Source organism: Pseudogymnoascus verrucosus (assembly GCF_001662655.1).
Source record: "Pseudogymnoascus verrucosus strain UAMH 10579 unplaced genomic scaffold scaffold_10, whole genome shotgun sequence".
In the NCBI taxonomy this organism is placed as follows: domain Eukaryota; kingdom Fungi; phylum Ascomycota; class Leotiomycetes; order Thelebolales; family Thelebolaceae; genus Pseudogymnoascus; species Pseudogymnoascus verrucosus.
Window position 1 is genome coordinate 438950 of NW_017263661.1, and position 22202 is coordinate 461151.

Here is a 22202-nt window from a genome sequence, read left to right on the forward strand (position 1 = left end):
CTATATAATGAACTATCCAAATAAATTAAACAACCCAATCCGCCCATTCCCTCCTTACATGCCACCCATCTATCGGCCTAAATGCTGTAGGAGGCGGGTGGGGGAAGGTATCTCGGTCGCTCTTTCCCTTATATTCTCAACTAGGCAATACCGTCCAACAAACACCCTGCCTGGGTAGCTCAATCGGTAGAGCGTGTGACTCTTAATCTCAAGGTCGCGGGTTCGAGCCCCGCCTCGGGCTCAAATCCCGAGTTTCTCTACAGATTCTCTCATTATCTTTTTTGCATTTTTTTGCTCTGCCATCCATAAGATGAGGCCAGCTCGGCTGCTCTTTATTTTATACAGTGACAGTTGTGAAAGTATGAGGGAGTCGTGCTTTTGTGCCAGTTGGTGGTACACAGCTAGAGCTGGAGGTTGTGCGGATATACCTTTTTTTATTTAGGTGCTGCGAATTGACGTCATATCCTCGGCGAGAAAAAAAAATCCGCAAACAGCATGCGACCAACTTCAGTGCAAACGAATAGCTTCATCTACCAGTTCAAATCATAATAATTGTATGCTCGATATTTGCTCGGATTATATATACAAAATATAAAAAATTAAAGTAGTAACTTCACTTGTTATTACCCCTAAAATCTCTTTCTCCATCCCGCGTTCCTAAAAACCTTCATTCCTAGCAAAAGTTAAAAAAATAATCCGCCATCACTTGCCAGCAATGTAGACCTCATATCAGAAATTTGGTGAATGTTTGTCTCATAGCCAAGTCTCCCTAGCTCTGAAGTAGCAAATACTTTAAATTCGTTTGTAACATCATATAGGTCCACACATACACACGTGCTCCTCTTCCTTCTAGAGCCAGAATCTGCTGGAGAAGCAAAAATGTAATGAGAGAATCTTGTAGAGAAACTCGGGATTTGAGCCCGAGGCGGGGCTCGAACCCGCGACCTTGAGATTAAGAGTCACACGCTCTACCGATTGAGCTACCCAGGCAGGGTGATTGTTGGGTGATGTTCCGTGTTCTGCTAGTTATGGGGGGAAGTGTGTGCGCGCAGTAAAATTAGCGTGGACTTCGGTTAGGGGAGGGCCCGGCGAGGACTGTGGTCCTAATGGGACCATGGATTTAACGGGATAGACATGGTTGGATTTATTTGACATGAAATTCCTTGTGGATGATGCTATTTGCGATGGTTTATTGCTTTCTATTTTTGGTTTTACTTGGAATTATATTTCTCATTCATTAAACAAATGAAAATATAATTAAATCCTGCTTCTCCAATTTTTCTATGAACTACACTTTTCAACATCACAACACGAATTTTCAAATGCACAAAGTTATGGTTCATAATGCTTTAATAATTTTCCAACGTTTACTTTTAAATCCCGGCACAACAACTCCATTGCTTATATACCCAGGAACGTTTCCTATCCATCCTCCCCCTTTATATCCACCCCCTCTTCCTTCTCACCATTCTCATATTTCCCCAAAATCCTCCAATCCCCCTTCCCATCTTTCCCCTTCCACTCCCACACCACTCTCCCATCATTAACCGCATCAACCAGCTCCTTTCCAGCAACCTCCCTCTCCCCACTCTCCGCATCCCATACCCATCCCTCCCTCAACCAGCACCACCTCAGAAAAGCCCTTAACTCTTTATCCTTCGGAATCACACGCATCCATTCAGGCTGGAACCCCTCGTCTTCCGCCTCCTCGCCATTCCACCCCTTCGCTAACCCTCTGAGTTCATCTCTGCAGAAGATCCTCCAAGAGTCAATCGCGTAGGGTCCTTTAGTCAGGTGGCCAATTTCCCAGGCGCCTTCGCGCACGTCCTCGTCGGAGAGGATTTCGCCTTTCTTGATAGTCGCGTGGGCGTTCTTTGTAGGGTAGTTTTCAACGCGGTATCTCTTCCCCTTCACCGGCGGATCATCCAAGAATGTTTTGGCGTAACGAATATAAGTATCTGCTCGCACGGATTGCAAGCCCAGATGGCGAGTCAACTCTACAATGACGCCCTTGTCTGCGTTCGCGAGGTCGGTAGCGGTAGGAAATAGTTCTATAAGCCTGTAGTATATGGGAATCGACGACTTCCCATACGTGCGGATGAGGAATGTGACACCGATAAGGAGACGGAGCGGGTCATGGCGTAGCTTCTCTTGGAGGAGGCCGAATGAAGGCGAGGAGAGAGGCGGGAATGGGATGCAAGAGACTACACCGCCAGGGGAGCGGAGTGGCTTCTTTGGTGATACTGCTGGTGAGAAGTAGGGGGATTTGGTGACTGCCCTTTCTTTTTTGACTGGGGAAAGTGTGGTAGCGGGTTCTGGAGGTTGTAAGAGCAACTTGTTTGGGGACTGCGCGAGGCGTGGGAGGATGACTGAGTTTCTTCGCGGGTGGATGGGTTTTGGACGGGTTGGACTCTCTAAATCGTCTGCTTCATCACTGGAGTTGCCTAGTGGTGGCGTGGAGCTTCGAACCATCTCGTATTTAAACGCTGGCTGCTTTGTAGATGTCATAGTTTGGACTGCGTCTATAGAGGACCCTTCCCGCGATTGGGATCTGGTTACCCTGAGATCAAATTCATCTAGGGCAGAGTCTTCCCTGCTCTCATCTGAATCTGCCTCACTTTGAACGCTTAGACTATAAGCCGAGACCTTTGCTTCGCCATCAGTTTCAGCGCCCTCGTCTTCGACTGGCTCATCCTTGGTATCAACTATGGCTTCCCCATATGCACCCGGCGGTATAATCCTAGTTTCTTTTCTCACTTTCGATTCTCCTAGCCCTCTTTCCACCTCAGTAGCACCCGTGACGGGAGAGCTGGATTCTCTGCGACTGATGTACATCGTATTACCCGCAACTTCCAGGGCCTGACCACCACTCGCAGGGTCCTGGCTCCCTACGAGTGGTGTTCTTTTAGCTCACCGACCGCCACAAGTACTTCAGTCTTATTTTCATCACCGATAGATTTCCGATTACCCCGCTTGCGGCGCTTGTTGCTAGCGGGATTTGGTGCTGGGATCTCGGATAGAGGTTGCGTTGCTGGGATTATAGGAGCGGCGACGGGTTTGCTAGCTGGTTCATCTACACATAAATCCATAGGTTCGGGCACTGCTTCCACAGCGGCGGGTGTGCTGGTAGGGATTTGCGTGTTTGTATCAAGTGCCTTCTTGGGAGGCGGCGGGCCACGCTTTCTCTTACGCTTGGCAGCTGCATTCAAACCAACGTCGTTGGCCTCTTCCATAACAATCGGCCTGGCTTCTGCTTCAGGCTGGGTGTTTACAGCCTCGACAGGAGCAATAGGCTCAGGTTTAATAATAGCATCGATCTTCACAAGCTCGGACGCATTCGAATTTGAGCCAGCGTCAGTTGCAGTAGTTGACTTGCGTGCGCGCTTCTTCTTCTTTGGTGCCCGAAGATCGATAAACCCGTCGTCCGCAGCCACAACCGGCTTTGGGGCGTTGGGAACGGCTACAGTCGGAGGCTTGATAGCTGGTGGGAGGATCGGGGTTGATCCAGGGGTGGGCTTGTTCTTAGCGCCCCTCTTCCTCTTATTCGAAGACTTCTCGGTGGGCTCTCCACTCTCTGCTTTAATAGTGGCCAGGGTAAGCATAGCTGCAGCATTGATCTGCTCAGTAGGCGCTGCAATGGCGACCTGCGGGATCTGGGCATTTGTTGCTGGGCCTGCCTGTGTGTCTGCAGCTGCTGTAACAGTAGCTGACACCACAGCCAGTGTATTTGCTAATGCAGCCTTGGCTTTGTTTTGTATGAATGCTGCCTTTCTTTCTTTTCTACTCAGTTTAGGGGCTCCAGAGTCGACTTCACTCGATCCAGCCTCTGCCGCAACAGCAACTGCTACAACGGGGGTTGGCGCTACCGCGGGCGCATTTGCTAGTGCCGCCTTGGCTTTGTTTTGTATGAATGCCGCCTTTCGTTCTTTTCTACTCAGTTTAGGTGCTTCAGGGACGACTTCATCTACTTTAGCCTCTGCCGTGACGGCTGCTGCTACAACAGTAGTTGGCGCTACCGTGGGTGTGTTCGCTGACGCTTCATTGTCTGCTACAATGGGAGTTGGCGCAACTGGGGGCGTAGTTGCTAATGCCTCCTTGGCTTTGTTTTGTATGAATGCTGCTTTTCGTTCCTTTCTAGTTAGTTTAGGGGCCTCAGCGGTAGGTTCGACCGATTCAGCTTTTGCCGCGACAGCAGCTGCTATAACAGCAACTGGTGTTACTGGGGGTGTATTCGCCGTTGCTGCCTTGGCTTTGTTTTGTATGAATGCTATCTTGCGTTCGCGTCTGCTCAGTTTAGGAGCTTCGGGGTTGAGTTTAGCAAATTCGGCCTCTGCCGCTTTAGCAGCGATGTTTGCTTTTTGTCGTTTCGATCTCCTGTCGTTAAGCATCACTTTTTCTGGTTGGCTTTCCGTTGTTGCTGTCTCGCTCAAAGGTGTTCCTCCGATGTCACTCTCGACTTTCGGCTTATTTGCATCCTCGGTCGAAGGTGTTCCCCCAACGTCACTCTCGACCTTCGGCTTATTTACCTCCTTACGGAAACGTTTCCGCTTCGCAGGAGGAGTCTTATTCTGTGCGGCGTCCTGCGGTACCCCATTAGCGTTAAACAAGTTGCCGACAGTCTGTTGAACGCTTGCGAGAACCTCAATGGCATCGGTCAACTCCAGCCCAGGCATCTCAAGTGCAGTCAGCTTGCTCTCCAACTTGACTCCCTTAGCCCTGCACAGCTTCTCCTGTGCGCTCTTAGCTTCAACCAGTGCCTGGTTAGCCCCCAACCCCAGCCCAATGCCAAAAGTCTGCACCTCCGTAAGATAGCATTCTAGTTGATTGACGCTCGGGGCCCCAGGTATAGTCTCAACGGCGTGCTTCTGTGCGAACTCGGCGACTATGGCGGCGCGCTGGTGGTATTTTAATAATGACCTAGGGGTACCAGGAAGGCCACTACGAGTTTGTGACTTTGGCGTCGAAGGGATCGGTTTCGTTTTCACTGGTGTGGCTACCTGAGCTGCTTTGCAGGTGTTCAGGAGGAAATTGACATCTTCCTTAGGCGCCTCACGAAGGTGCGCACGCAAGAACGCCCTGTCGCTGTCAGACTGAATATCGAAATCGGCGAAGACATCAGTGCTGACACCCCCATCTTCGTCTTCTGATCTTGGGGTCGTCTCGTCTGACGATGCCGGAGGAGTCGAGTGGCGTGGATGCGACGAGGGAGGGGCCACAAAATCGGGATGCTGTTTCGCGCGCGTTAGTGGGTGCTTTAATGGCGGGGTTTGCAATCGCGGTTGGGTGAAATTAACTTACAATATCCGATTCCGTATCCTCTACAGCATTCTGAAATGCGCCGTTGGTAAGTGGTAATAGCGGCGGTAGAGCACCGATCGCAAAACCAACACCTGCATCGCTATCGTCGGCCGCCTCGATGCTCTTCTTGATACCAGAGGCTTTCGCCTCAGATTTCGCACTCAGAGACGAGGATGCCTGTTCAAGCGCCATAGCCACCCTTTGCATCGCAGGTATCTTGTTCAAGCTTTTTTCCCTCCTCGCAGCCTGCCTGGCCGACTCACTGGTCGACTGGCTAGGTAAAGGGCGCATTTTCACCGTCCTTCAAATCTGGGATTTCCAATTGATATAAGACAGCTCCAACTGCACATGTATATCAAATGAAATCGACCAGCCCGTGAATTGACCTCGTCGTGGATTTTGAGAGCGTGAAAGACCCCTCTGCGATTGTCGTGGTGTGCCTGAATATAATTTCTCGATAAGAATCTAGCTAGCTTATCGGGGAAGATACTTTTCTCTATCGGGCCAAGCACGATTGTCGGAGCTCTCGGCAAGATTTCCAGGGCAGAACGGATTGCCGAACTAGTTGTGCCCGTTCAATTCCAGGCTTTGAAGTCGAGATGACACAATGCTAAAGTCGAAGACAATGCTCGTTCCCCGTACCAGGCTCTATTAAAGCACTGAGAATTGCGAATCACGTGAAATTACTTGGACATTAATAACAAGGCCAGTTTTCAACCAAGTTACAAAAGAAATAAGACGGTATATTGAGATTTAGGTCCCGTATCTTCTCTTCTAGTAGACTATTCTCTTTGTACAACCAAAACGTAGAACTAGTACAATACAACAGTGTAATATGCGTCGTTGCATTCACTCCCTTCTTCCTATCCAAGCCTCTCGCTCTAACTCACACCAAGGATCCTTCTACTTTCTTGGTCCACCAACCTTTGGCGGGTTGTAAACGATCTTCCTTGTCTTCATCGGAGCCCACTTGTATCTCTTAACCCAGATGCTGAGAGCCAGTAGCGCGGAGGTCATAATCAGAACCTTCATTCCCATCTTCTTGCGCTGGTCCATCTCGGGCTCGGCAGCCCAGTTCAGGAACTCGGTAACATCCTTGGCCATCTGGGAGGTAGAGGCCTCAGTTCCATCATCGTAGTCAACGAGACCATCGAAGAGGACACGAGCCATGGCAATACCGGTACCCGGGAAGTAAGGGTTGAAGTTGAGGCCCTCCTGGACGACGGCGCCTGCGGGAGGCTCCTCAGGGTAACCGGTAAGGAGGTTGAAGATGTAGTCGCAGCCACCGTGGCGGGCCTTGACAATCAGCGACAAATCGGGAGGCAGGGCACCGTTGTTGGCGGCGCGGGCGGCCTCATCGTTCTTGTATGGCGATGGGAGGTAATCGGAGAGCTTTCCGGGGCGCTTCTCGATCTCGCCCTCATCGTTGGGCTCGGTGTCATACTCGTTCTCCTCGGCCATGGCCTTGGCCTCGTCAACGGTGTGGGTTACTCCGACCAGGGTTCTGTATGGGACGCGAGCGAGGGAATGGCACGAAGAGCAGACCTCGCGGTAGACCTGGAAACCACGGCGCAGGCTGAACTGTTAGCTTATGGAGGTTAATAGGGTTGATGGAAGCTTACGCTTGGTGGTCGAAGGTCTTGACGTATTTCTCGTGCTCCCATGGGTAGTGTGTTGGATGGAGACTGCATGTGAATATTAGCTTCCGAAGGTCAATTGATGGGATCGATGAGCGTATAGTACCCTTCTTCCGCAGGTGTCATGGCGTGAGCGGTAGAACCATAGAGATGATAGTACCAAGCCATCGAGCCAGCAGCAACGGCAGTGGCAGCGGTTCCGGCGGCAGTAAGTTTGAAGGGGGAGTTGACAGCTTCAGAGGCCGACGACGCAGCGCGCTACAGAACCAAAAGTCAGCAATAATCCATCAAACAAAGCACCCATTCCATCCCTGGTGCTTCGAATATCCCATCCCCATCCAATTGACACTTCCAGTCCGTCCGTCGTCGCACCCGATGCGGCTCTTGTCGGTTGTATCGTACCTTTGTGGTCCTGCTCACACTGCTCCGGACCGCGCCGAAGCGGGCAGCATTTCTAGCAAACATTGACATCGTGAATCAATTGCTCCTCGGCGGTCGACTCTCGAGGAGGGAACAGAGGGGGCAGACGAGAGCGGTCTCTGTGGTAGGCGGAGGTTCGTGCGATGTGGTGAGGTTGTCGGGCGTGGTCGATGTTTGAGTTCGAAAATTGGTCGGCCCTTACCTCGGCCAATCAGAGCGAATTGATGACCCGGTTACATCTTATTGGTACGCGAGAATTTTCCGAGATCACCTCAACGACAGCTTCCGGTACCTTTCTCACGCGGATTATTGCGCTCTTCAAATTTGCTATCTACAGATTATGTAGTATTCATATCATAAACAACATTGATATTAATATACTGGATCTTTGTGAATTGCCCATTATGATCCTTTTTTCCGCGAATGATGGCTCCCCTTTTCAATGATTGCCCACGATAGTGAGTTCGGGAAGGCGGAGGCTCAGCCTCGTTGCGCCTGGCAATATATTTTTATTACCAGCCCTTCTAGTTCCTGTAGGTGTCAAAGAATCGTACAACATTCTCACCATCCCTCACTATTGTGCACATAGGCAGCTACGCCTACGTGTGAAGATCCCACATTGTTACGGTAGCTCCAGCCTTTACGCCCCTCCACCAAGGCCGCGACAAACGACCATCACCAACATGCTCTCCCAACGCTGAGCTGTCCAAGTTCAGCGCTTCACCATGTCGGGCCAGGAGCTGGTAGCTTACGACGAGTATCGTGACTATCCATTCCTGACCCCCGATGAGTTCGAGCTGGCATGTCATTACTTGGAAAGTATATATATAAACGCGAACTTGGGACAGGCGAGGAGGAAATTCAAGCTTCGGCTGCAGAGATCGCTGACTGGGGGTCCCTCATATGTCACTATTGCTACGCCTATTGCTATTGCGGATGGCGGTATCGATGAGCTCCTTGGCATGGGATTCTTGAGGGCGAGTGATGGTGCGGACGAGGATATGGATGGGCTCCAAGGCATGGACGTTGAGGGGGAAGATGGAGACTCTGTAAGTTCATACCTGGCTGCTAGTTTCTAGCACTCTCCAAACCCCACTTGATGATTATACATGCTGACGCTTATGGATGGTAGGACGCTCTACGTTCCAACGGAACAGGCGATGGCTTACTCGACGGCCCATATGTCCAATATGAAATCCACCTCCACCCTACCTACCGAACACCCGTCTTGTGGTTCCACCTACATAACCTCCCAAACGATGCTAGGGCGTTCGATATCGAGTCTGTCTACCGATATCTTGTTCCGGATATCCTCAAGGATGAGCTGAGATCTGTTGGCGTTATTGGAGGGATATCCGCAGACGTAAGTCTCAAACCGTCTCTACAGAGTGTATAAAACCATGCTAATATCACACATAGCACCATCCCATTACGGACCTCCCCTGCTTTTTCATGCACCCATGCAACACTAAGGAGGCTATGGAACAGTTCAGAGCCAGACTCGGCGACTACTTGATGATCTGGCTGGGCATCGTTGGGTATTACGTTGGACTGAAGTTACCACTTGCCATGGCATGAACGAACTTCCATAACAGACTAGAGAAGGCTATGCCGAAGCTGACTACTTTTGTCGATCCCATTATCCCTCGTTTTATACCAAATACATGCTCTCTATCCAAACTCCACGTTAAATCAACGTTAATTTTTTGTGCCGCCGTGTCTAGTTGCCCCCAGTTGCCTTTGACTGGTTGATAATATCACGTCTCTTCTTGCAAGCTTCTGCTAGCGATGCGAGAACGGACTCTGTGTCGTCCCACCCAATGCAAGCATCAGTGATACTCACACCGTACTTCAGTCCTTCCTTGCCCTCCTTGGGAACCTTTTGGTTGCCTAAATTCATTATTAGTAGGAGCTCTAATATTTAGCTTTGTAGGGAACATACCCTCATTGATATTGCTCTCAATCATAACACCCATGATAGCCGTCTCACCCTTGGCAATCTGCTCAGCCAGCACCGCCGCGACCTTTGGCTGGTTGCGGTGGTCCTTCTGAGAGTTGCCGTGGCTGCAATCAACCATCAATCTCTCCCTGACACCTGCCTTCTGCAGAGCAGCCTTGGCCTCAGCAATGCTCTTCGCATCAAAGTTTGTTCCCTTGGTGCCACCGCGCAGAATAACGAAGCAGTCCTCATTGCCAACCGTGCCGACAATAGCAACGACACCCGGCTTTGTGACAGACAAGAAGTGATGTGGGTGTCTAACCGCACCAATGGCGTCGATAGCAACGCCCAACGAGCCATCTGTGCCGTTCTTGAACCCGACAGGGAAGGACAAACCACTCGCCAGCTCTCTGTGCAATTGCGATTCAGTCGTCCTGGCCCCAACAGCGCCGACACTGAGCAGATCCGAGAAGAACTGCGGGGAGATCGTATCCAACATCTCACTAGCGAGGGGCATACCCCTAGTCGTGAGATCCACGAACAACTGTCTCGAGATCCTCAACCCCTTATTGATCTGGAAGCTATTATCGATATCCGGGTCATTAATCAGGCCCTTCCATCCCACCGTCGTGCGCGGCTTCTCGAGGTAAGAGCGCATGACGATGAGCAGGTCATCCTTGTACTTCTCCTTCAGCGCGAGCAGCTTGTCGCAGTATTCCAGCGCCGCGGCCGGGTCGTGGATCGAGCAGGGGCCGATGACGACGAGGAGGCGGTGGTTGGTGTCGGTTCCGGACACGATGGCGACGGACTCGTCGCGGCCGGAGATGACGGTCTCTTTGGACTCGGGCGTTTGGGGGATTTCATGTTGGAGGAGGCCCGGGGGGGTGAGGGGGTTGTAGCCGCGGACTGGAGGGAGGGAGGGTTAGTTTTAGTTTGTGGTGCTTTGGATTGGGGGTTTGGGGGAGGTCTTACTGCGCCAATCTTCTGTGCCTGCTCTGTTACCCACGTCCTTGTTCTCGATGAAGAATGACGACTGTGTAGTGAATTAGCTTGGGAAGTGGTTTGGAGCTCTCGATTTGTCATGTTACTTACAGACATGTTGAGCTGAGTGTGTCTGGATCAGGTGAATCCAATTGTGAGGTGTTTGTGTTTGGAAATATTATTTATTTCTCATTTGAAGGTGGTGGCGGGGTCGCTATTTATCGATATGAAAGAGTCACAGGTTAGGCGTGGAAATTGTGACAGGGATCATACCACTGACAGCCTCGCGAGTTTGAATTCACGGTGGTGTTGGATTTTGCAGCTATTTTTCTTATTTCACTCATGCTTATAACTAGAATGCAAATAATTCATATGAATCAATACTATTGCGCAATTAATGCAATATTTACCTTCCCAGGTAAAACCCTTACTTGTGAGGGTGAATACGTGTAGAGTGCACGACGCAAGGCCACGGTCCAAAATTTGTTGCAGTGCTCCAAAATTCGGGGGATTCAGGGAGTCTCGGCCAATCATTAGACCCACGGCGGCTTGTAAAGTGAAGGGCTCTCGACGCCGTCATGAGGGGGATAGCCATTGACCTTCCAAGCATTACAATACCCCGTGCAGACATGATAGACAGCACTGTGCTACTTGCAGTAAGACTTTGCAAGCTTCAGGCTTGATATTCCTGCAGCGTACAACCCCAACTTCACTCCCGCTCTTCACCGCTAATATCAAGAGCTAGAGTACCCCGCCACGTCGAGCTATTCCATCGAAACACGTGAAACCCAGTAAGACGCTGTCCAATGGGGCATTCTTTCATAAATCCTACTGTTCTGGTGCATCCTTACATAGAAGGATACTCTATGCCAAGTAATATGGGATACGCAATGGCTCGCAGGTTGTCAAGCCAATGACATATATAACGAAAAGCGGCCGCCAAGATGCCCATGAGTGGCAAAAATTATAAACCAAATGATAACTTCATAGCTGTGGTTCACATATAACGATGGGAACGTAGGATAATTCGGTCTCAGTTGTCCACCAGGAAACGAGTGTACGGTGTACGGTGCGCGGACCGTAGAGTGGCCCCGCCCGAGTCTCAAATACTGTACCCAAACATAGACTATGACGTTGTGGCTCCCTTCGCTCTCAACGCGGGACAGATCCTAGCAAGTGGGATAAACCGTCTGGTACCTGATTATCTCAACATAGTCAACATCCATAATCGAGTTCCAGTTTCCCTCCATTCGCATCTTTTTTTCTCTCGTACAGCGTTAGAGATCAAGCGATTGACTTCTTGAGAGCACTGGTGAAAAGCGTCATCCTTTGCTTACATGCAGCTTGTCATCACCAATCAGCCGCACCTGGTCCTATAGCTGTTCTTCCCATATATTCTCACCCGCCCCTCCTACACCCAGACGCTTGCTTGTGCAGGCAAATCTCATAATCACCATGGCACCGAACGAGTTGAAGGCCGCGAACGAGGTTTATCTCCTCCCGCTTCTTGACGATGGGTCTCCAGACGTACCTGGAGGATACATTTACCTGGAGCCAAAGTCTGCAGAACCAATCGTTGTACGCTTTGCTATCGAGGGCACTTCTTCCATATGCAGGCATGGGAGCTTATGGGTCAACATCAATGCACCGGGAGAGCCATTCAGGCGGGATGCCTTCAGGGAATTCAAGTAAGACACCCAATTTGGCCCCATGAATTGTTCATTCCTAACTCACCATCAGGCTGGAACCAGACTTCAACCGCACACTAGAGATTGACATCCCGATTCAATCATCCGGCTCGTTCGCTTTCTATACGACATATTCCCCGCTACCAGACCTTGACGACGCAGGTTCAAACCCATCAGAACCGACCAAAACTCCTCTCTACTACATCGATGTCGCCCCACGCCTCACCCTGGGTGATAAACAGCTCCCAATGGCTGCCCTCTCTATTATATCTGTCATATCGAAATTTATGGGGAAATATCCGACGGATTGGCAGAAGCACCTGCGCGGAATTAGCGAACGTGGCTATAATATGATTCACTTCACGCCTCTACAAGGAAGAGGGAGTTCAAATTCGCCATATAGCATAGCAAACCAGCTAGGATGGGACCCGGAATGTTTTCCTGGGGGCGAGAAAGATATTGCCCAACTAGTCGATGTTATGGAGAAAGAGTATGGGCTACTGGGACTGACGGATGTGGTTTGGAACCACACTGCTGATAACAGTAAATGGCTTCAAGAGCACCCGGAAGTGGGATACAACATGTCCACCGCCCCGTGGTTAGAGTCAGCACTCAAACTCGACACAGAACTGCTGAAGTTTGGTCGCGAGCTGGAGAAGCTAGGGCTGCCTACAGACATCAAGACTGTCGAGGACTTATTGCTGATCATGGATGGCATTAAGACCAAGGTCATTGGCAGCCTTAAATTGTGGGAGTACTATGCCATTGATGTTAAAAGAGATGTCGATGCAGCTGTGGATGCATGGGTATCTGGAAATATCAAGGCTTCCGCCGAGGGATTTGCAAGCAAAGATGCTTCGCCCAAGGAGCACGCCAAGTTTATCACCGAGAAAGCCATGCTGGGGACCGACAGGCTGGGAGAACGCTATAGACGAAAGGTGGATCCAGCCATTGCAGCCGCTTTGTTGACAGAGTTGCATGGAAAATCCAACGGCAATGCCGCTGATAGTGGCGAGGTACGGAGTCATATCTCTAAGATTTTGGACGAGGTAAACCTGCCATATTACAAAGAATATGACGAAGATATTGCAGAAGTTCTGGAGCAGATCTTCAACCGCGTTAAATATGTACGCCTAGACGACAACGGACCAAAGCTTGGTCCGATCAACGATAAAAACCCACTCATCGAGTCTTATTTCACAAGGCTTCCTCAAAACGCCACCACCAAAAAGCACAAGCCAGAAGACCTGGCTCTTGTCAATAATGGATGGATTTGGGCAGCCAATGCCCTGGTGGACAATGCTGGACCAAAGTCCAGGGCCTATCTCCGACGAGAGGTCATTGTCTGGGGTGACTGCGTCAAATTAAAATATGGCGACGGCCCCAAGGACTCCCCTTATTTATGGGAGTATATGGGGAAGTATACGAGGCTCATGGCGAAGTATTTCACCGGTTTCCGAATCGATAATGCGCACTCTACTCCTCTTCATGTCGCTGAGTATCTCTTGGATGAGGCACGCCGCGTGCGCCCTGACTTATTCGTTGTCGCTGAGCTATTCACTGGCTCAGAGGAGATGGACTACGTGTTTGTCAAGCGCCTTGGTATCAATGGCCTCATCCGAGAAGCTATGCAAGCTTGGAATACTGGCGAGTTGAGCCGACTGGTCCACCGTCATGGTGGTCGCCCCATAGGCAGCTTCGAGGTTGATGAAATCTCTGGCAATGATGCTTCGGGCGATGAAGTGACAGAAATTGTCCGAAAGATTAAGCAAACTCCCGTCCATGCCTTGTTTATGGACTGCACGCACGACAACGAAGTTCCAGCACAAAAAAGAGACGCTCGCGACACGCTACCAAACGCAGCCTTGGTGTATTTGTGTGCAAGCGCAACTGGCAGTGTTTTTGGTTACGATGAAATATACCCCAAGATTATCGATCTCGTCCACGAGACGCGACTATATACGTCGTCATCATCTGAGAAGCCAGTCGACATTAAGGATGAAGAAGGTGGTATTGGAGGTGTCAGGAAACTCCTTAACCAGATCCATGTTGTAATGGGTCTCGATGGATATGAGGAGACGCATATTCACCATGACGACCAATATGTCACCGTGCATAGAGTGCATCCCGAGTCGAGGAAAGGATATTTCTTGATTGCTCACACCGCGTTCCCTGGCTACAAAAATGGCAACGGAGCGTTCAGTCCTGTTCATCTTACGGGTACCAAGGCTAAACATCTTGGAAGCTGGATGCTTGAGGTTGATGATTCGGAAGAGGCCCGTGATGCCGCGTTGGGAGACAAACAATACCTCAAGGGGCTGCCTAGCAAGGTCACCAGCGTTTCCGGGATTAACATGGAGTCTAAAGATGATGAGACTGTTATTACTATGGGAGGCAAGTTCCCGCCTGGGAGCATTGCTCTCTTTGAGACGTGGATCCCGGCAGCGGAGCACGCATCTGGTCTTGATACACACGTCACATCAGGAGCGAAAGAAGCCTTCTCCAAGGTTGATCTCGTGGATCTCAACTTCATCATGTACAGATGCGAAGCCGAAGAAATGGATTCCAGCAATGGAAAGGATGGCGTTTACGACATCCCTAGCCACGGCAAACTAGTCTACGCAGGACTCGAAGGCTGGTGGAGCGTGTTGAAGAAGGTCATTGGTGAGAATGACCTTGCACACCCACTTGCACAGCACCTGAGGAGCGGTCAATGGGCCTTAGACTATACAGTTGGGCGTCTCCAGCGCAAATCCAAAGAGGAGGGATTTGAACGCCTAGAAGCCCCAGCGCAATGGCTTCAAGAACGTTTTGATGCGATTAGAAAGCTCCCCAGCTTTTTGTTACCGCGTTATTTCGGGCTGATAATCAAGACTGCTTACTCTGCAGGGTTAGACCGAGGTGTCGAACTCATGAGCGAGAATGTGCAGAAGGGACAGTGGTTCATGAAGAGCCTTGCAATGGTTAGTGTGCAGCAGACAGGCTTCGTCAAGTCCGCCTCCCTGTACCCAAAGCGAGCGGTGCCGTCTCTTGCAGCTGGACTGCCGCATTTTGCGGTCGAGTGGGCAAGATGCTGGGGACGTGATGTTTTCATCTCCGCGAGAGGCCTCTTTTTGGGAACTGGCCGCTATGCGGAAGCTCGCGAGCATATTATTGCCTTTGCTAGTGTCGTCAAGCACGGCATGATTCCGAACCTCCTTAGCAGTGGCAACCTACCCCGCTACAACTCTCGTGATTCGGTCTGGTTCTTCTTGCAGACTATTCAGGACTATACGAAAATTGTGCCCAACGGCCTTGACCTATTGAAGGAGAAGGTTCCGCGGAGGTTCTTGCCTTATGATGACACATATTTCGAATCGGATGATGCAAGAGCGTATTCCACAACTTCGACTTTGGAAGATATCATTCAGGAAATATTCCAAAGACATGCTAGCGGCATGTCATTCAGAGAAGCTAATGCTGGCCCAAAGCTCGACATGCAGATGAAACCTGAGGGTTTCCAGATTGACATCAATGTCAACTGGGACACTGGTATCATATTTGGTGGGAGCCAAGACAACTGCGGAACCTGGATGGACAAGATGGGTGAGAGCGAACGGGCTGGGACTAAGGGTGTCCCCGGTACTCCTCGTGACGGCGCTGCTGTCGAAATTACTGGACTATCATACAGCGCGCTGAAGTGGGTATCAGAACTTCACAAGGAAGGGAAATACAAGTACAGTGGCGTCAAGACGAACAATGCCTCCACGAAAGAAATATCCTTCTCTGATTGGGCCAGCAAGATCCGCGATAACTTCGAACGTTGCTACTACGTTCCCGCTTCGTCGGAAGAAGATGCGAAGTATGATGTCAACCCAGCCATTATCAACCGCCGTGGCATCTACAAGGATCTCTACAAATCTGGAAAGGAATACGAGGACTATCAACTCCGACCCAATTTCCCCATCGCCATGACTGTCGCACCGGATCTGTTTGACGATAAGCATGCTTTGGGTGCCCTCTTCATCGCTGATAAGGCACTACGTGGACCAACCGGAATGGCTACATTGGATCCCTCGGATCTGAATTACCGACCCGATTACCACAACTCCGAAGATTCAACAGATAAAGCGACATCAAAGGGACGCAATTACCACCAAGGCCCGGAGTGGCTGTGGCCGACGGGATTCTTCTTGAGGGCTCTGCTTGCTTTCGATCTGAAACGTCGAGACACGCCTGAAGGGCGGACCGAGGCTTTCCAGCAGGTGACCCGCAGGCTGGCAGAGTCTAAGAAGGCCATTGTTGAGAGCGAGTGGGCTGGGCTGACTGAGCTGACGAATAAGAATGGAAGCTTCTGTGCTGATTCGGTGAGTTTGAATGGAGTGATACGTGTATGATAATTAATGCTAACGTGGGACAGTCTCCGACTCAGGCCTGGTCTGCAGGATGCTTCATCGATCTGTATCACGATGCTGCGCAGTATGACGTCTCGAAGTTGCAAGAGAAATGAATGTGGAGTGAGTGATGGGGCAGGAGGTGGAATATAGCTTGAAACAGTGCATTAGAAGGACTACACGATTTTTTTTTGGAGAGTGGGACTGGAGTTTTTAGGATTCAGATGGGATAAGATTTTATGGCACGGGGGTGGCTTCAGTGGTTCCAATTTGGCATCCATATGAAAGAGGGAGTCCGTATCAATATACGAATCCACGATCGGGCATGTTACCGCTATTTCCAAAAACCCATCACTCTTTTTCGTGTTCTCAAAAAAAACCTAATTTTCGCTCGGCCCCGGCGGCACGCTCTCTTCCCACTCGGCCACCCACCTCACTAACCAACCCGGCGCCGACCCACCAAACGCTTTCAGCACCCGCCACATCCCAGCACCACCCTACCCATGCCGTCCCGGGACATCCACCTAAGTTTTCCACCTAAGGATTTTTTCACCTTGCCTCCCCAACCATCCACAAGCCACCCTGCTTCGCCCGCGGCCACATAGTCGGTCTTAACCTTCTGATCTTCAACCAAACCCGCCTGGGTAGCTCAATCGGTAGAGCGTGTGACTCTTACTTCCTATCCTTAGGATATGAGATCATCTCAAGGTCGCGGGTTCGAGCCCCGCCTCGGGCTCAAATCCCGAGTGCTCTCTTGAGGAGTCCTCAATTACTTTTTTGGCATTTTTGCTGGTTGTGGTAATGAGGCACATGGGAGGTAATGTTTTTTGGTTTTTACGTTTGTGGGGCTTGTTTGAATTTTAAACTGAACTTTTTTTTATATTATCTATTTCTCCCAGGCTATGAGAATGAGGACATCATTTTAAGATGCAAAATTATCTTTTATTTTTGTCGTTTGCTCTTCTCAGAGTAGTGATATTTCCCATGATGCAGCGGCGTGCTAAAAAAAAGTTTTCTGACGTCGCCGATATCTGCAAGGCTAACAATCAGCCTCGTCCCGCGCTCGTCCCTTGCTTCCCGGGTGATACCACCAACAACCACCAATAGCCAAACTCCAGAGAGAGCTGCTGTGATATCTTTCTATCACCTTGCACCTGCAGGACGGCAGTAAACAGCACAATTGGGCGATCCCACAGCTAACAGCTGTCACTCGGATGACTGGCGTGCGGTATGTTGGTCCGAGCTGTGGCGTAGAGCTCATGCAAGGGAGTGTGTTATTGTTGGCGACGTCGAGGTTGGTATCTGAGCGATTATTGGAGGCAGGACCCGAATCCGGATATATCTTGCTGTCTGATGTGAGAGAGGAACGATGTGTCTCCGGATGATCGGCCGCTACTGGGTGATCATGTATTAACATTGAGCCATGGCCCCCAGGCGGCCCCCAGGTAATATGTCCATTCAGGCAGAATATGAGTCTGTATATTGATAATGCAGGTAGTGTGAGAAACCAGCTATATTGATTCTTCTCACTCTGGGAGGAACAGTATGTCTGCGAATGATCTGGTACTACTAGGCGATCACGTATAACGTTCAGCCCTGGCCCCCAGGTGGCCCCAAGCGACACGTCCATTCAGGCAGAATATGAGTCTATATATTGATAACGCAAGCAGCGTGAGAAACCAATTGTATTGACGCTTCTCACTCTGGTTACACAGGACTCTCCGAGTATTGGGGGCGCTTTGGGTCCAAATCAGTGGCCGGAGAGTGCTTTATGGTTTCACTTTATATGACTTGTGGTGTCGTCTTCGAGGCCTCAGATCCCACAGCTACACAGCTCTACGCGCTATGCGTGTGTAACTTCTGCTGCAGCTGGCGTTACCTTGCTTCGTTCTTTCTGTTGCCTGTTTTGGCCACAGACTGTCTTCGAGACCTCAGATCCTAGAGCTACACAGTTCCACCCGTGCGGGTGTCACTTCTGCTGCAGCTTGTGTTACCTTGCTTCCGTGCTCACCATTGCCTGTTTTGGCTAAAGACCGCCTTCAAGGCCTTAGATTCCAGAACTGCACAGCTCCACACGCTATGGAGGCGTCACTTCTGCTGCAGCTGAGGCTACCTTGCTTCGATGCTCACTGTGCTCTGTTTTACCCTAAGAAATGGGGGCCCCGCGATTCTCATTTTTTGTATTCTAAGTTGTCCTCTCCTTCGTGATGATTGCCCTTCTGCTAAATCTCCTTGCTAAATCTCCTTGTTAAATCTCCTTGCTAGAGAACATCCCAATTCAAGTGCGTCATGGCGACTTCTCAACCACGAGTTCCCTCACAGCATGGCACATTGGAATACCTGCGTCTTCAGTATGACAATGCCATCGCGTCGGGCGTCAAGCGTCGTCTCTTGTTTCCCCAAATGCTGTTCAGTATGGCCCTCCTGGCTGGCTTCCTTCTCATAGACCACCGACGCAACCGTTTCTTATACCAGCTGCGATGGCTAGTTTGGTTTACCATAATTGCAGTTGAGGTTTCTAACATGCGTCATCGGATCTCCGTCGACCCAGCTGTTTCTTATGTCTCAGGCATTGCATCGGTATATGTCATAGTATGGAGCACGATGTGGCTGATCTTTGAGCGTCCCCAGTTTACGGCTGTACGCATCGAGCGCCGACGTAAGGCAGTACAGAATGGGATTCGGGCCGGCTCTGGTGGTACTACTCAAGAACGCTCCGAGACGATTGGATATAAGATGAATGGGAATGGATATTCTCTGGAACAACAAAATGGCCTCGACGCCGAAAAAAGTCTGGCAGCAACCAATGACTCGAAGGGGGAGTGGGAATACTTCTGGCAACCATACCCCGATGTTTTGGGAGAACGCCTTGCTTGGGTTCTGGATTTGATATTCAGTTTCCGTGGGAGGGGATGGAACTTCTCCATCCCTACCAATCCAGCTCTCCCCGAAGATGTTGCCGCTTCCCTCGGCGAGCCCATTTCGGAGTCTGATAAAGTCCTGAAAAGCAGGACCGGAATCAAATGCTTTCGAACCCGCAAAGAGCTGGCAAGCTATGTGATATCCAGGTTCATACTCTGCTACCTCGTCCTGGACCTATGCAAATTCCAGATCATCCACGACCCCTTTTTCCGCACCGGCGACGAGTCTCTCCCCGCCCCCCCATACCTCGACGGCCTCCCACCCTTCCTCATCACCCGCATTCGCCGCAACACCCTAGTCCTCTCACTAGTGACCTTCATCCAATTCCACGCCCTCCTAGTCCCCATCATCGCCTCCCTCCTCCTCAGTCCCACCGTCCTCGGTATCCGCGGCGAACCCTGGATGTACGCCACAACCTGGGGCAGCCCCTCTACCATCCTCGACAAAGGCCTCGGCGGCTTCTGGAGCAGCTGGTGGCACCAGACCTTCCGCGCCGGATTCACCGCGCCGACGAATTACCTTATTCGCAAAGGTTGGCTGCCTGGTACGGGCATCGCATCGCAACTCGTCGGCATCGCTATCGCCTTCATCATCTCAGGCGCTATGCACACCGCCGGCAGCGCCGTCCAAGTCCTCCCCACGCATCCAGAGCGCCAACTCACATTCTTCCTACTACAGCTCGTGGCGGTGACGGCGCAGACCTCGTTCTGCGCGGCGCTGCGGCCTTGGATTGAGAGGTTGCCGGTGTGGGCGAGGAGGACGGGGAATGCGGTTTTTACGTACCTATGGCTGTATGCGACGTGTCCGCTGTTCATGAATGATATGTCGGCGGGCGGGACGTGGATGTATGAGCCGGTTATGGGGAGTCCGTTGCGGTGGTGGGGGTTGGGGCCTAAGGGGTATGGGTGGTGGACGTGGGCGCATGTTGAGATTGGGTGGTATCAGGGGAGGCATTGGTGGGAGAGTGGGATTGGAGGGCTTTGAGGGGTGAATGGGAGTATTGATTATGATGAAGTCGACAGCCTACCTATGGCAATCTTTGCGGATCTTGGATGCAATTGCAGAACAAATTATTTTAGCCCTACAGTATTTTTATGAAGCGGACGTAGATACTACTCGCGTTTTAAAATAGATATCACAAAAGCTATAACGTATTTCACGGGCGAGTCGCCCACACGGGCGAGTCGCCCACCAGAACACCAAAACACGTCTATTACTACTACTACTACACCATCACCCTACATAATGACCCTTATTCAATTGAAATTGATTCCTAGCGCCTCTCGCACGTACGGGAATTATGTCCGATCTTCTCACATCGGCTACAGCGCTTCTGTCGGCCCTTAGAACCCACCTGCCGACTACTCTCACTTACCACCTCCGTACGGATTTGAGCATCAACCTCAGTAGTATGAAGGATATCCTCTCCCTCCCGTACGGAGAGGCTTCCCCCTTGCATTATACGTCTCTTACGCTTCCTTTCCCTCCTCTTTTTCTGTTCATTTGCTGCTTGTAGAGCCTTAACTTCTGCCTTAAGTAGAGTAGCAGAATGCATCATAACCTGAGCTCCTTTAGCAAGCCGGCTTAGTGCGTTAGTAATTGAGCTAGGAGAGCTATTCTGATGCTGTATAATGCGGTTCCTAACGTGCTCTGTTTGAAAGTCAAGCTCCCTTATAGTTTGAGGAGTCTTTGAAGTCCAATTGTTACTCTCAACTATAGGAGGAGTTGGAGTCCTCAAGTGTAGATTCAAGTAAGAGAGGACATTCTGTGGCTCGTACGGAACTAGTCCTATAGCTCGGAACCCGCTCTTAATGTTCTGCTCTGTAAATGCAGCTTTAAATGCTTCTTTAAATGCAGAGAGAAACTCAAGCTTTGTAATATGATTTAGGCTGTTCCGTACAAAGCTTTCAATCTGACGTCTGTACGAAAGCTTTAGTGGAGCAAAGCAGCTAACATCAAGTGGCTGAAGAATGTGCGAGGAGTGTGGTGGCATACAGAGGGTGATTATCTTCCGTTCTGTACAGTAGTGTTGGAATTGAGCTGAGAGGTGGCTCTCATGCCCATCGAGAATAAGAAGGCGATAGGTTCCGACTGTACGAGCATTTGTATGCCGATCGAAGTGTTGAATCCACTTGTACCCAATTGAATTTGAAGTCCACCCATTCTCACTTAGCGTAATCACCTAATCGTCTGGCAATCCTAAGTCCTCGTACCAAGCAGAGAGGTGATTCTGTGCCTTAAAAATGATAAACGGCGGGAGTGCCCATCCGTACGAATTGACACCTTGGATAATTGACACCTACTCTCTATTCCCTAGCTGTATAGTCTTCGGACGGCTCTTTACTTCTAAGCTTGTGACTACCTTTGCAGTAGCAATAACTCCCATTGCAAAACCTGCTTCATTAAAGTTGTAGATGTCCTGCTCTAAGATGCCGTATTTTGCAACTGTGTTTCGTACGAGAGAAAACCACTCTTGAATTATCTTAGGATCTTCGCATTTTGCTCGTTTGTAATCGTACCTCCGACTAAACTTTGATTTAATTTCCGTACGACGCTTTATAAAGCTAGTAGCCTAGTTTATCCCAACAGGGCTCTCGCCTCGTTCGGAGAGTAGAAGGTCTGCCATTTCTTGCACAGCTTGTGGCCGGGGTGGAAACCCACGTGAATCTAGGTCGAGGATGTATTGAACAAGAGCTGACTCTTCGTACGGAGTCAATTTTCGTGAGTTAGGGGTAGAATCGCGTCGAGAAGTCATGCCGTGAATCCGATCGCGTAAGGTTGTTCGGGGGATATCGTACGATGCTGCAGCTGCTCGAACGCTTTGAAATTGGCCTTGCTTAATTGCATGGATAGCTAATAGTATTCTACCCTCTTGATTAGAGGATTGGGCTTGTGTTGGTTGTGGCATTGTTAACTATAGATGGGTTGACGCGTTTTGGTGTTC

At 50.3% G+C, this 22202-nt stretch overlaps 6 protein-coding genes and 2 non-coding genes across 8 annotated transcripts; 4 read left to right on the forward strand and 4 right to left on the reverse strand.

Annotated features, from left to right (window-relative positions):
* Positions 1 to 167: 167 nt before the first annotated feature.
* Positions 168 to 241, forward strand: VE01_03391 (the record flags this gene model as incomplete). Its single annotated transcript has 1 exon — positions 168 to 241. It is a non-coding gene; the product is annotated as a tRNA-Lys (tRNA).
* A 675-nt stretch (positions 242 to 916) lies between these two features.
* VE01_03392 lies at positions 917 to 990 on the reverse strand (the record flags this gene model as incomplete). Its single annotated transcript has 1 exon — positions 917 to 990. It is a non-coding gene; the product is annotated as a tRNA-Lys (tRNA).
* Positions 991 to 1422: 432 nt separating this feature from the next.
* On the reverse strand, positions 1423 to 5776 carry VE01_03393 (uncharacterized protein; the record flags this gene model as incomplete). The annotated part of the gene is made up of 3 exons (XM_018272885.2): positions 5299 to 5776; positions 2915 to 5228; positions 1423 to 2888 (listed from the first exon to the last, which is right to left on the reverse strand). The coding sequence occupies exons 1-3, from the start codon at positions 5587 to 5589 to the stop codon at positions 1423 to 1425; spliced, it is 4071 nt and encodes a 1356-aa protein (XP_018132409.1). The 5' UTR covers positions 5590 to 5776.
* A 236-nt stretch (positions 5777 to 6012) lies between these two features.
* CYT1 (cytochrome c1) lies at positions 6013 to 7498 on the reverse strand. Its single transcript, XM_018272886.2, has 4 exons — positions 7338 to 7498; positions 7042 to 7193; positions 6921 to 6983; positions 6013 to 6874 (listed from the first exon to the last, which is right to left on the reverse strand). Exons 1-4 carry the CDS (start codon positions 7404 to 7406, stop codon positions 6202 to 6204), a joined length of 957 nt encoding a protein of 318 aa, XP_018132404.1. The 5' UTR covers positions 7407 to 7498; the 3' UTR covers positions 6013 to 6201.
* A 176-nt stretch (positions 7499 to 7674) lies between these two features.
* On the forward strand, positions 7675 to 9032 carry VE01_03395 (uncharacterized protein). Its single transcript, XM_018272887.2, has 3 exons — positions 7675 to 8404; positions 8488 to 8718; positions 8775 to 9032. The coding sequence occupies exons 1-3, from the start codon at positions 8081 to 8083 to the stop codon at positions 8931 to 8933; spliced, it is 714 nt and encodes a 237-aa protein (XP_018132405.1). The 5' UTR covers positions 7675 to 8080; the 3' UTR covers positions 8934 to 9032.
* On the reverse strand, positions 8878 to 10476 carry ARO3 (3-deoxy-7-phosphoheptulonate synthase). Its single transcript, XM_018272888.2, has 4 exons — positions 10387 to 10476; positions 10267 to 10327; positions 9298 to 10200; positions 8878 to 9245 (listed from the first exon to the last, which is right to left on the reverse strand). Exons 1-4 carry the CDS (start codon positions 10390 to 10392, stop codon positions 9076 to 9078), a joined length of 1140 nt encoding a protein of 379 aa, XP_018132406.1. The 5' UTR covers positions 10393 to 10476; the 3' UTR covers positions 8878 to 9075.
* A 962-nt stretch (positions 10477 to 11438) lies between these two features.
* Positions 11439 to 17267, forward strand: VE01_03397 (uncharacterized protein). The gene is made up of 3 exons (XM_018272889.2): positions 11439 to 11963; positions 12016 to 16309; positions 16363 to 17267. The coding sequence occupies exons 1-3, from the start codon at positions 11731 to 11733 to the stop codon at positions 16450 to 16452; spliced, it is 4617 nt and encodes a 1538-aa protein (XP_018132407.1). The 5' UTR covers positions 11439 to 11730; the 3' UTR covers positions 16453 to 17267.
* A 718-nt stretch (positions 17268 to 17985) lies between these two features.
* Positions 17986 to 20242, forward strand: VE01_03399 (uncharacterized protein; the record flags this gene model as incomplete). The annotated part of the gene is made up of 1 exon (XM_018272890.2): positions 17986 to 20242. The coding sequence occupies exon 1, from the start codon at positions 18626 to 18628 to the stop codon at positions 20240 to 20242; it is 1617 nt and encodes a 538-aa protein (XP_018132403.1). The 5' UTR covers positions 17986 to 18625.
* Between the last annotated feature and the right edge of the window lie 1960 nt (positions 20243 to 22202).

What these genes read in the sequence shown, in the direction of transcription:
- ARO3 (XM_018272888.2), bottom strand. An exon ending in AGGCACAGAAGATTGGCGCA is followed by an intron (nt 10,201 to 10,266) that starts GTAAGACCTCCC and finishes CCCTCCCTCCAG; the next exon opens with TCCGCGGCTACAACCCCCTC. An exon ending in TGAGAGCAATATCAATGAGG is followed by an intron (nt 9,246 to 9,297) that starts GTATGTTCCCTA and finishes TAATGAATTTAG; the next exon opens with GCAACCAAAAGGTTCCCAAG.
- VE01_03395 (XM_018272887.2), top strand. Translation starts at nt 8,081, where the DNA reads ATGTCGGGCCAGGAGCTGGTAGCTTACGACGAGTATCGTGACTATCCA. An exon ending in AGGGGGAAGATGGAGACTCT is followed by an intron (nt 8,405 to 8,487) that starts GTAAGTTCATAC and finishes TATGGATGGTAG; the next exon opens with GACGCTCTACGTTCCAACGG. An exon ending in TTGGAGGGATATCCGCAGAC is followed by an intron (nt 8,719 to 8,774) that starts GTAAGTCTCAAA and finishes TATCACACATAG; the next exon opens with CACCATCCCATTACGGACCT.
- CYT1 (XM_018272886.2), bottom strand. Translation starts at nt 7,406, where the DNA reads ATGTCAATGTTTGCTAGAAATGCTGCCCGCTTCGGCGCGGTCCGGAGC. An exon ending in ATGACACCTGCGGAAGAAGG is followed by an intron (nt 6,984 to 7,041) that starts GTACTATACGCT and finishes ATTCACATGCAG; the next exon opens with TCTCCATCCAACACACTACC. An exon ending in AAGACCTTCGACCACCAAGC is followed by an intron (nt 6,875 to 6,920) that starts GTAAGCTTCCAT and finishes CTAACAGTTCAG; the next exon opens with CCTGCGCCGTGGTTTCCAGG.
- VE01_03397 (XM_018272889.2), top strand. Translation starts at nt 11,731, where the DNA reads ATGGCACCGAACGAGTTGAAGGCCGCGAACGAGGTTTATCTCCTCCCG. An exon ending in GATGCCTTCAGGGAATTCAA is followed by an intron (nt 11,964 to 12,015) that starts GTAAGACACCCA and finishes ACTCACCATCAG; the next exon opens with GCTGGAACCAGACTTCAACC. An exon ending in GAAGCTTCTGTGCTGATTCG is followed by an intron (nt 16,310 to 16,362) that starts GTGAGTTTGAAT and finishes AACGTGGGACAG; the next exon opens with TCTCCGACTCAGGCCTGGTC.